A 12,656-nucleotide genomic window follows, 5' to 3' on the forward strand; every position below is an offset into this window, starting at 1 on the left:
TGTCAATAGCATACTTATCAGTATATGAACTGTCTTTAATAGCTTTTAGTCCATAATTGTAAGAAAACACGATTATGTTGCTGTTGCACTACTAATTACTTTTACATAGCATGCCATATTAATTAATCAGAATATAACATTGGGCTGTCCTCTCATTGCAGCATGGCCTTACAGTGTCATCTTCACAGCATCTGTGGGGTTTTCAAGTGCCCTCAGTGCACATAATAGTTTTTCAGTCAGCTGTCAGACTTGTGAAATTTGGCAGGATGGTGTCTGTGAAAATTATGACATCATGTCACATGCTTTGCCTGTCGTATAGTATTTTCGCCTAAAATGTGATGAATTTCGAAAATGTTTTTTTCTCTGGAACTTGACCACAACCATAAGATACTTAGTTGTCGGTCATCATGACTCTTCAGCTGGTCATATGGTTTGGCTGCCATCTTGGATTTGACTGGAAACACCCGAACCTTTCTGACTGGAAGGTTGTGGCAGAATGATCTGCTACATGGTACACATAAAGTAGGCCCTGTTATCAGACAGAATTGTTCATAGTATGTCTCCATCTTAGACATGGCTGGCATAAGCCATTCAATTTCAGGGTCTGGGTTATTTGTATATTACCATTGGATTATATCTTGGTAGTACAGTTTGCCAGATTCCAGATTCCTGAAGCTTCATGTAGGTCTGCAGAGAATGTTGAACTCAGACTGAGTGGTCATGGTCGTGCAGTTTGGGCACATGATGTGGCTTCTCTATGCATGTTTTCAGTAGAAACAAAGCTTCAACTTGGTGCACATGAAGTCTCATGTCCAAGATGTAGACTTCTTTAGTCCAGTTCGGTTGGTCATATAGTTTAGGCACTGTACTGGATTTTTTCAAAAAACGTTGAAATAATGTTTTGTCTGAAAGTGTGTGGCTGAGTAGAATAAAACCTGATGTATACACTACAGGTTATCTCAGAAGATAGTAACAAACAACTTCCTACATGTGTCCATTGTAGAATGTTGTGGGCTTGTAAATCACCGAGAAGTCAGTAGGCTGTGACGGTTCTAGTCCTCAACTGAGTAAGTCTGATTGGTCACTTTAATTCAAAGCCATATATGAACTTTGACCTATTATTTTTGTGAAAAAGAAAGTTAGCTTGGAAATCGGTAATATTTTGGAGCCTTCCCTACGCCGGTTAAAAAAATCAGACAAGGTCACACATAGCACCTTGCCAACAACATCATTGCCTTTGCTTTTTTCTACTTTTTGTTTTACTCCGCCAGTTTGGACCAGCCGGTTGTGTGGGGTTCACGTCCCAGTGGGCAACTGCGATCCCCTTGGCCACACCCGGCAGAACATGAAGGGATTTGATATTGGAAAATGAAATTTGTCTGCACGCATGACAGGAAAATTCCTGAAACACGCTGACTTGTATTTGCTAGAGTACGTAGCCATAGGTTTGATCCATAGCATCTTTTTTTAGTTTGAAAAGATACTTTAGATGAGATCCAAAGTGAGCAAGCTAACTGTATTCTGACAACAGAGCTCATGTCAGGCTGGACACCATAAATGTAGTTACAGCAGTTTCAGCAGATAATGGATCTGTTGACCAGAAAATGTGGAAGGATGCAAATAACTGTTATTTCAAACATAGATCAAGCCGTATAATATGGAGATATTAAGTCAACATATGTGAAATTATTCTTGGAACTGATATGATTACTTTTTGTTTTCAGAAAGTGAAAATGCTTGAGACTCTTTACCTTCCTCGCTAAGTAGTAATAAGTGCTGTCTGAAAGCTAGTAAACTAGCTTACACATTAGAGAATCCATTTTTAATTTAGCCAGAGCATCTCATTTGTACCTTTTCATGTAACCTGGCGTTTTACTGAAGAAACTCCTTGTGAAATAAGATGCTTGTGGATACAGCAATAGTGTCATGCCTTGGATTTGAATCCACACCTTTCAGTGACCAGTTCAGATCCCAGTCCACTAATCCAGCCTGCTGCCTCTGATGTACGTGAGCAGCTGTTGACCTAACAGTGTCTTCCTGCTCTAGACTCTACACAAGGGAATTAGTGCCTTTGCAACAATTCCTGCCTTGTTCTGCAAGTAATTTCTGCCCATTTGCTTGGGCCACCTCTGATCTAAGCGTCTGACCTCGCGGAACAGTCCAGCCTGGCAGGCCGCCTGACACCTGTCTTGGGTGTATTCTCAATTGGTGGTATTTTGTCTCGGAGAGGAGAACCAACCCCCGCTTACTCTTTTCTGTAAGTCTTAATCTCAAGCCGCTTCAAACCTGTTGCAAATGTTAAACGTGCACAATTGAAATTCGCAATGTTATAGATGCATGACTTCCCTTAAATATCTTGAATGCCAGGTAACTTTCTTTCGTGTGCTATGAATGGTGAATTAGCATTGGTATCTTCTCTTTGCCTTTCATACAATGTATAATATTTCAAAGGAAAGCATCTTAAATGGTTGTTAAATGATATTTAACCTAGGATTGCATTTTGGCAGTACACACCCATTCACCATGAAAGCTAGAAAAGCCTTTTGTTGTGCTTTCAACATTGTGTGTGTAATCCTGTGATTATACATCCAACAGCTGTGTGAGCTGAAGCTTCTGAACTTGATCCTCGTCAAAGAGAAGGGGCGTGTTCTTTAAAATACAGTGTGGAGTTCATTGTGAACTAGCACCTACTACCTCTAGGAAATGTGCATTTGGCGAGTAGGCACTCTTGTAAGAATGGCACAAGTATGAAGTGCGTGAGAAGTTGGTCTCATTGTAGATCTCTTTCACGCGCTGTTAAGTGGCATGGCAAAGTCTGTGCCTTTCATACCCACCTTGATACCTTTTGCTTTTCTTTTGAGGTCTGTTGATTTTCTGGAAAATTAAAGTCTTACCCATCAAATCAGTAGAATACTGTTTAACATTTTTATCTACAAAGCAAAAGCATTTATCAATTCCCAATTTTCTCTGTTTCATATCCCCAGGTAGTAGATTCTAAAGAGTAGTCTGGTCATTTGAAACTTTTTTCTTAAAACTAGAATTATTGTATGATTATCTTTATTGTCATTATTTTGTCATGTACTGCCATTGAGTCACGAATTAAGTTAATTTGTAGTGTGTTGTCTCCCGCTTAAAGCTTTTTGCTCTCTGCATGAATAGAAATACGTTAAATGTCTGAAATGTCAGCTGGATAGAGTTCAGTCCATTTTTCACACATCAGCTTCTTCAATGCTAATATACCACTGAAAAAGCACCTACTGAGACCGGTCCAGTTTGTATTCTAAATGATTCAAAACAGGTCTCCAGAATATAACATGGCACACAAGTGATGGAGGACATTAAATATTATGAGCCACAGGATTTAAATTTAGCACAAGTGAATGTTTTTCACATTCATGGTAGGGTGGTCCATGTTGGGTTTTGCGATTTGACAACACTTGTGCTGTTTGAGCAAAAAAGAAGCTAAGCTTTGGTATTTTTTGTACCTCATTTGCCTTAATTCAGATATTCAAATAGAAGGTTACAAGCGCAATGGAGGCAGAGCCAGGCTGCAGCTAATCAGCTTTGTTACCACCCCTGTGGTGAAGTCCATGAGCCCGCAGTCCGCTTCAGCTTGCAGTTAGTGACTCGCCTCTCTCCTCTCCACAGCATCAGCAGCACCCTGATGGACATGGAGAGCACGGTGTCCAGCGGCCGCTCCACTCCTGCCATGATGAATGGACAGGGCAGCACCACTCCCTCCTCCAAGAGCATTGCCTATACCTGCTGCTGGGACCAGTGCCATACCTGCTTCAACTCGAGCCCCGACCTGGCTGAGCACATCCGCTCCAGCCATGTGGACAGACAGAGAGGGGGGGTCAGTCTCTCTCTTGCTTTCCGTTTTTTTGTCTCCCAAACTCATTCCATGTTCTCAGCCTCTACAGCACAGTCACCGAGCAATGCAGGACTGGTGAAACATGCTTCAGTTGAGGAAAGTGCTGTTTCGGGGGAGAACGCCTATATACATCACCACTGACATAGACAAATGCATTTTTCCTTTAGGAGAAAAATAACTTTGAAAGCAAAATTATCAGAATGCAGATGGCAGATACATCTTTTAAATCCTTTTCCCGTCATGAACAAAACATTATGAATTTCCAGCTTACCTGTGAAGTGGCTGACTCTGTTCTGCCATCGTTTCAACACTATTTCCATCTTCAGTATTTTAGCATTCCAGTTCATGCCAAATTATTGAAACCGGCTGTTTCACTAAAGCAGTCCGCTTTGAGTGAAGTTCTGACACTGAATTTCTGTGTTCTATTTTTGTGGATGCCATGAGAATGATGAATCATTTTTTAAAAGTTTGTTTCATATATTTATTAGATATTTCCTCTAACAAATTTCTATCTTGCTTCAGCTGATTATGGACACACAGCACTCATCTGTGCCTGCCATTTCATTGAAAGCACGTTAATTAGTTCTGCAGGCAGAACTTGGAGCATTCTCCATTTTGCTATGTATTATTTCAGTGTGTAGGTGCAAAAACATCTAAAATAGTCTAATGTTTAAACTGCATTAAGAGAGTAATATGAAATGAGGGTAAATATGTATCTAACTCAACCTTTTTCCTTTCACAGGCACATAAAGCTAAGATCCTATTTGCCAAGTGTGCTTTCTATTGGGACTGTGTTTTCCTCCCTTTTTCTGAGCTCTGCTTTTGGTGTCTTTAACTTGTACATATTTTCTAAGCTATACATGAAAGTTAAATCTACCCCATATATTATGTGGCTGTAAAGTTAGTCACTATAACTCCTGTGGCAATAATTATGTGTATTATTTAACTTAAAATATTAAAGTGTACCATTGCTAAGCCTCTACCCTTTTATATGTGGTTTGGATAGAAAAATACAATTATGCAAATTGGAGAATAATATCCCTCATTTCTTTTGGCTATTTCTGTTCTGCCCACAAATCTAATCGTATATGACAAGAAGCTAGAAATTGGCAATACATATAAGTTAACATCTTACTTCTTAGTGGATCGAGGTTAAAGCTTAATTAAAGGGGAAAAGTTAGTTGGTTTGTACCAGAAAAGGCTCCAAATTGTACAGTTGGAGACTTTGGTAAATCCTTCAAGGTTACCAAAATACTAGAGTATTTTTGTTTCGGGTTGAGTGCAAATTACTTTCAAATTCTTACAGATGGTATGCATCTCTTACTTATACATTTGTAAATGTATAAAATGCACACTTTAGGACCTATTATATATTCATGTTGCATTTTTGTGGGTGAAGCTTTTTAATAAGAATATGCTGTGTATGTTATACAGTATGCTTCAAAGTTCAGACCACATTCAGGCTGTCATCACAGGCACAGTCCCCTAAGCACTGGCCTGCAAGCCGGGCGACCTGTTGTAAGGTTGGAATGCCTTTCATGTTTTGTCATGGCACTGTAAGAGGCTCACTTTAATCTACATTGATCGCAAAGGTGTGGTGATGGGAAATGCAAAATCTAAGTGGGGAAAATACAGAAAAGTTGCTTTTTAGATGGATGCCTTGGGAAACTTGGGCAGTTTCACTGTGTTGACTTTGTGTGTTTAATATAGGGGCTAGTTACTGTATGTCTGTAGCTTGGAGGCTGGTGGCTGTTAACAAGTCCAACTCAGGGGCTGGTAACGTATGACACAAAGTTATTGAGTGGTGTAACCATTGAAGGAATAATAAGCAGGGAAGAAAAAACACAAAGATAAGTACTTTGACTGTCTTTGAATCTCTGAATTATGCTACCTAATGAAAACTCTTGGTCTTGTACTTGGCCCTTTGATGCAGAAACAAAAACAGCTGTATTGGTTATTTACTGAATTCCTTTTAGTGGGACCAGCCTGTCTTTCACGGGAAAGCTTGTGATGTGTGCCGCTGATCACGTTTTTCACTCTTGAGCGAAGAGGTGAATGTTTTTGACAAAAATGGTGGTTAATAAAAAAGCCCAAATTAGATGTTCATTAATTACAGCCTTTCTGGGGAGAAAAACGCATATGTGTTCAACAAAATGACCGTTTGTGGTCTGTGTTGTGAGAGCATTATATGTCGCACATCAAGCTTCTAGTGACGTTTTCATTCAATGCACAAGAAACACTTCAAGGGTGAGTTGGACAAGGTTGAGTCAATTGAGTGGACTAGAGCAACGTTTGGAAAAGAGAAGCGCTGTCTTTACTGACTACAAAATCGCACAAAGTTTTACAGAACATGGAAAGCCATTTACAGACAATAAATATATAAAAGAGATTTTTCTCGGTTGTTCAGGTGTTTTGTTTAATGGTTTGCCCAATGAAACAATATTCACCAGAACAAAATTCACAGTCTGCTAGATCTGTTTATCAAGCATAAACAGAATGGCTGAATAACAGATGGTAGCATTAAAAGATGAAGTGATGCTAGGAATATGCTAAGATTTGACCAATTTTGTGTTGTGATTGGCGTGTGTGGATATACATCACGTACCGCAGTTAGCAATGCTGACCTGGAATACGAGAAGAGCTATGTTACCTAAAATTCATGCGCTGTACTGCAGCAGCGGAAGATGTAGCACAGAAACGTATGAATCGTTTTGAGGAAAGAGATACTGGCAACAGGAAAATATTTTCTGTTGCAACTTGCAGCACCCCTGCTATCACCAGAAAATCCAAAGGGATTTTTGAAGATCAAATTGGCCGGCCCGCAATGGGTTTTAATTATATTTCATGTATTGTTCATCAAGAAAATCTTTGTGCCAAGATTTCTAATTCTGCGATGTCCATTGTAGTAAATGTAATTGTTGCTCAAGCTTCAAGCTCTGCTTCAGGAGATGGACAGTGTATATACTGTACAGGGACATTCCACGTTGTAGCAGTGCTCGTTGGAGAAGCTGTGGGGAGGTTTTGACACGCTTGTGGATTATCTCGAGCTATCAAGCTCTTTTTGACAGATACAGGCGAAAACTACCTCAAACTTGATGATGACAAGTGGGATGTCGATGTTGTAGCTGAAATAACCACACTTCTCAATGAACTCAGCCTCTCTTTGCTGGGTGAAGACCAAATTGTTATGGGACTATTATGAAACATGGAAGGCATTTTGTACAAAACGGGCCATTTTTTCTCGGGACATTGACACCTTGACATTCTGCAATTTCTAGCATCTTAGAAAACTATCTAGAAAACTAGAAAACTGGTGATCACACCATCGGGGTTGCTGAGATTGGAATGTACATGCAAAAACTCCCACCGGAGTGGGAGGCACAGATGAGTGTTACAGTATGTGTCCATAACCAGCTGAAGCAAGATAGAAATTTGTTAGAGGAAATATCTAATAATTATATGAAACAAAGTTAAAAAAATGATTCATTATCCTCGTGGCATCCACAAAAATAGAACAAAGAAATTCACTGTCAGAACTTCACTCAAAACGGGCTGCTTTAGTGAAACAGCCGGTTTCAATAATTTGGCCTGAACCGGATTTCAGCATTTTCAACATTTGGGCATTATGTTTTCGTTTCTGATCAAGCCACACAACGTTTATACCAGGAACATTGATTTGACAGTTTCGATGGATAAGTGTGAAGGAATTTTGAAATTTAATAAATCTGAGCATTTTAATGGGCCTTGACGTTTAGGCAGCTGCGACACACATTTGAGGCTATTGAGCCAGATTGCAGGGTTGGAAATGTAAACGTTTGAAGAAAGTGTCATTTTCACTGCTTGCAGCACTTGGAACTACATTCCTCTCAGAGCTAATTAACAGCTGAACACTCAGAAGCTCATGCTGCTTATCAAGCCTCAGATTGGAGTATTCAGCATGGAAAAGGCAAGGGCAAGAAACACACTGAACTGTAAGATCTGTATCTTAATGCAGATTATTACATTTTTTAAATTATATATCCTGTTATAGTATTGGATCATTTTAGTCAAAATGCATGTAGGGAGCATATTGATGTTAATGTGTCAGTGACACTCGGATCCGGCCTATAAGTGGATGAGATAACTCCTAACACGCCCCTTCCACAAGTTTGCAGACCCCTGGCTGTCTAAAGCTAGGCTACTTTGTGCAGCATGCCGTGATCTCATAAAGTGCAAATGGTGGATCAATGCCATGTTAACATAGGAAACGTTCAATTCATTGCATCCTCTAATAGTCTTGTGTTAGTCATGACACTTTGAATACTAGACTTATTCTCTTTTGATTCTCTGAGTGATAGCTATTTACAGTGCTTTAAGATGATTGGAGTGTCACCTGTCTTTTGAATAAGTCTAATCTTTTTTTTTATTGACATATGAGCAGAAAGATGCTTTTTAATGCAAAATGCGGATTTGCAGGTTTAAACTTGTTTGCCAATCGACAGAGAAATTGCTAATCCCCCTCAGGGTGTCTTTAGTTTCATAACAAATACCGCTTAAAGTATTTGGATAAAGGACATTATTATATGTAATATTCTGTAGGTTTAGTCATTATGGAGCTTTAAATCAATATTTACTGTAATGAGCCTCTTTTAGGGCTGGCTATCTGGTATTCTTTCATTAGTGTGAAGAATTATATCATCCATGAGACTAACTCTGCTTCAGAAGACATTGTCGCTAGGGCATTTTTTATAATACATCTATCGACTCATTGCTTTGCCTACAGTGTCGTGTGAGATCATGATGTGACTTACAAATCAAACTGAAGTACAGCAAATACTTCAGTTCAAGTCTACAGTTGATTTGTAATTTATTAATTAAAAAAGATGCATCCAAGGACATGTTTTCCTGACATTGCTGGTGTTTCCAGCCATTAGGGAGTCTTAAGAAATGTATTCACCGAAAAAATTGTCTTTTGTTATACAAGGACTTCTTAGTTTAAAAAAATGTGGCCTTCAATTACACATAATTATATTTGCTTTGCATTTACTCTAAGCACCACGGTCACTTTTGCATTGTTCATTTGTTGTTTTTGAGATTGAAAATCCAGTAGTCGCCAAGGACTCGCAGATCTCGGTAAAGTGTGTGAGTCCAATGTCCACGTCTGCTGTTGCAAAACAGACTGCATGCAGGACCTGCTTGCTCCCCCAGGCCAGTGCGGCGCAGGAGATCCTGTGCATCAAAACAACGAAATGGAAGCACACTGCTGCCTGGCAGAGCGAGTCCCTCCCACCCCACAGCAACAGCAGCTCAGAGTCCTTTCCTTCCAGCTCTTTATTTATTTTTTTTATTGGAAAAGGGTTCGAAAACCTCTAGTGTGGATGTGCATGACATAGATGTGTCCTGTTGCTCTGCAGGATGATTCTAACAATAAGACCTGAAATACCAAACATTGCAACTGGAAATTAAAAACAGCTCTTACATATACCATTTGATCATTTTGGCTCATTTTAACCGGCTTCGATTCTGCTGTTGCTAGGTAGCAGGTAGTAGGCTGGTTCAGATTTTAGAAGTATAAATAGTTGACTTTCATGTCTCTTTCTGCGGTTAATATTATAGGCATATTTGTATTTTGTTAAAACATCCCGTAAAAAAATGACAAACTCTCATTTGTGAGATCTTTGTACATACTGTACAAACTTACATATTGTGTCGGCTTCCTTCCGTGGTAGGAGCTGTGATATCTGGTCTCATAGTGTCTCTGTTTAAAGGAGCCTTATAATTGCCCTCTCCTTGATTTCAAACCTATTCTCTCTTGTTTTTAAAGCAGTTTTCCATCTACAACATCGTGTGTAATATTGTCATGTGAATAAGTGGTGTCTGGAGTTTTTAGAACATTCAAACATATGTAAGTCAACATGGATATTGAATCCAGGCGTAAATGAGGGCAGTGTTCCCTTCAGAGAAAGATTACAAGGTGGTCTCGCAATTTGTATGCCTACTGTCTAGTTCATAGCCTTGTACATTTGTTTATCAACAAAACCTCTATGAATGAATTAGCATTTGCTTTTTTAAAAATGTATATATAAACAATAGTTATTTGCTCTTCAAAGAAAATGTGCAAATGATGAAAAATCTGAAAAAATGTTACAGGTTTTTGTATTAATGTAAGTCATCTTGGATAAAACTGCAAGTAAAGTAGGTCAATAATGCCAAGAAAAATATTTATTTTCTACCCCAATAGGTACATATTTCCTCTAACATTTACAGCGTTTTGAAAATCCCCTCTAGATGATCACTTTTTTACATCATTTTGTTAGTTCATTAATTACTCTGTGGGCTAACAGATACACTTTTGACCCTGTAGTAGCTAGAATATCACCTGTATGAGGTGATGAGATATATAGTACCAGCACAAATGTTGCAGGTGATGTTTGTAGTTGAATCTACAGTATATCACCTGTATCCCTGAATATGCAATATATTAATCAATTGCTGTTTTGTATTCAACTTAAAATTAATCAATTTAACTATACTGTCTAGCACAGTGTTAATTACTTCTCAAAAGCATTGGCTTGTTTTTATGAGAACTCTAGAAAACAGTTGTGCTTGTTCTGTTTGAGGCAAGCGAGTTTTGAGGCTTGCAGACATCTGTTTTCTTAGTATTAACTTGAAACAAAGGACTTGTGTTTTCCACCTCGGAATTCCGACACTGAAATAGCAGATAATAGGAAATAGCTGGCTGGCTGGCACAAAGGTTGATGCGGTATTTGTTTTTCTTCATTCATTTTTTCTGTTCTTGCAGGTTTTCGTCTGTTTATGGAAAGGCTGCAAAGTATACAAAACGCCATCCACAAGTCAGAGCTGGTTACAGAGGCACATGCTGACACACAGCGGAGACAAGCCTTTCAAGGTAGGAAGACAAACTTGGAGCATTGAGAGTTTTAAACATTTTCATGTGGTACTGGGTTTCCTCACTGCAGTTAAAAAATCATGAAATTAGCAGTACTGTGCTTATTAGCGTGAAGGAGCGTGGGTTTGCGGACACGGATTTCTTTAAAGGCAGTTATCAGTTCAGTATCCCCGACCTGACCTTGCCAGCGCGATGCTCAAAGGCAGTATGTTCTATGTGAGAGGTGTTCAGGAGGAGGCGGTACTAGACACAACTAGACACAACTTGCGACCCTGCAAGCCAAAAACATGTCAGGGGAGTTGATTTCAGCCAGGTAGGTAGGGATCTGTTTTAATGCTGCTTTAGTTCTCATTTTTAACAGTCTGAAGAACGACAACATAACCTTTTTTTTTCCTTACGAGTTCTTTAATTGTGACCATTTCAAATTGTTAGCGGATGATGTACTTTATTTTGTGTAGGGTTTGCCAAGACTTATTATAAAAGAAATTGTCTTTGTGAAGGAACTATGATAAAGATCTGTTCAGTGACTTCTCCTGCCTCCTGCAAGAAGGATATGGTAAATGGTGGGATTGAATTCTTGTAGGTATACATTCACTCAGATAACACCAGATACTATTTTACCTTCAGACTTTACTGCAGAGATTTTAACCACTGTATATATAAGCCTGGCCTATAATAATACCCCACTTATAATGCACACATTTTCAGGGTTGCATTTTAATCCATAGATATTGAATCCCCATAAAGTGATAGTTTAAAGTGATTCGTATCTTCATTTCCAATTATTGTGTATTGTCACATAATGACCAGGTTAAAAATCCTCCATCTGATATAATGGAGAGAAGCCAGTGAATGGATACTTACAATTCTGGCAATGGTCACGATGAATCAGAACCCTCTCAACCTCCACATGCTACACAAAATTAATAATCATGTCATTAATCACATGTAGCATCTTTAAAATAGTTTTTCTAACTGTCCTGTTTTAAAACATTTTTAGTTAAATGGATTAATGTCAAACGATTTCATTACAGAGCCCACATTGTGAGATTATATGCAAACGTTTTGCCAGATGATGATTCTGTACTTGGAGCAAATACGTGCACACACCCATGCAGCCATTACTAAGCATACAAATCATAATCATACATCTTTAAGTTGCACAGCTTATGTTTTGTGTTCTTAACAATAAAAATTATGGTTTGAATACTTTCCTTTGAGTTTTATGTTTCTTTATGTGTCCTGTTGCAAAATGTGGTCAAATCTTTTATATCCAGAACATTTAAGTAACAAACTTTTTCCTATGTTCTTAATTAGTTTATCACAAAGAGGTCTGACTACATAGAAAGCACAGATGCTTTAAGATTTTCCACAGTAGGCTTTCTGTATGGTGCAGTGCCTACCAATTGTGTCCTGGTGCCGATTAGTCTTACGTCTTGAAAGTCATTTAGTTTTCCTTTCACTCTCCGCAGTGCGTGGTAGGCGGCTGCAATGCCAGTTTTGCCTCTCAGGGGGGTCTGGCCCGGCATGTCCCAACTCACTTCAGCCAACAGAACTCTTCCAAAGTGTCCAGCCAACCCAAGGTGAAGGAAGAGTCACCCTCTAAAGCTGGCATGAACAAGAGGAGGAAATTGAAGAACAAGCGCAGAAGATCATTACGTATGTATTTCTTGTGTTGTTTCTGCTAATCTGTCTGCATGAACTTTCCTTGCTCAATGGAGTATCTTCTCTCACTCTCTTGACTAATCCTAGAGATCTACCTATACCTGTTAGCAGGGGTGTGGAGATATTTTTGCTTATAATTAGCACTTTTTTATTTTTAAGTCGAGGTTTGTCCGTTGGATTGGCAGCACCACTAGATGTCCTTTTGGAAAAAAAATGTCATGTTTTTCA

General features: G+C 38.9%; 1 protein-coding gene across 7 annotated transcripts in view; it reads left to right on the forward strand.

Moving 5' to 3' along the window:
* Nucleotides 1-12,656, forward strand: part of aebp2 (AE binding protein 2) — a 73,080-nt gene that overhangs the window by 25,092 nt on the left and 35,332 nt on the right. For all 7 annotated transcript variants that reach the window (XR_001478947.2, XM_015352057.2, XM_015352055.2 and 4 more), the window contains exons 2-4: nucleotides 3,649-3,856; nucleotides 10,656-10,763; nucleotides 12,236-12,422. Coding sequence is in view for 6 of the 7 variants with exons in the window: in XM_015352057.2 (XP_015207543.2) it covers nucleotides 3,649-3,856; nucleotides 10,656-10,763; nucleotides 12,236-12,422 (503 nt within the window). In the remaining variant the exon portion in view is untranslated. The remainder of the gene's footprint in view (nucleotides 1-3,648; nucleotides 3,857-10,655; nucleotides 10,764-12,235; nucleotides 12,423-12,656) is intronic.

Source organism: Lepisosteus oculatus, chromosome 7, assembly GCF_040954835.1.
Source record: "Lepisosteus oculatus isolate fLepOcu1 chromosome 7, fLepOcu1.hap2, whole genome shotgun sequence".
Lineage (NCBI taxonomy): Eukaryota > Metazoa > Chordata > Actinopteri > Semionotiformes > Lepisosteidae > Lepisosteus > Lepisosteus oculatus.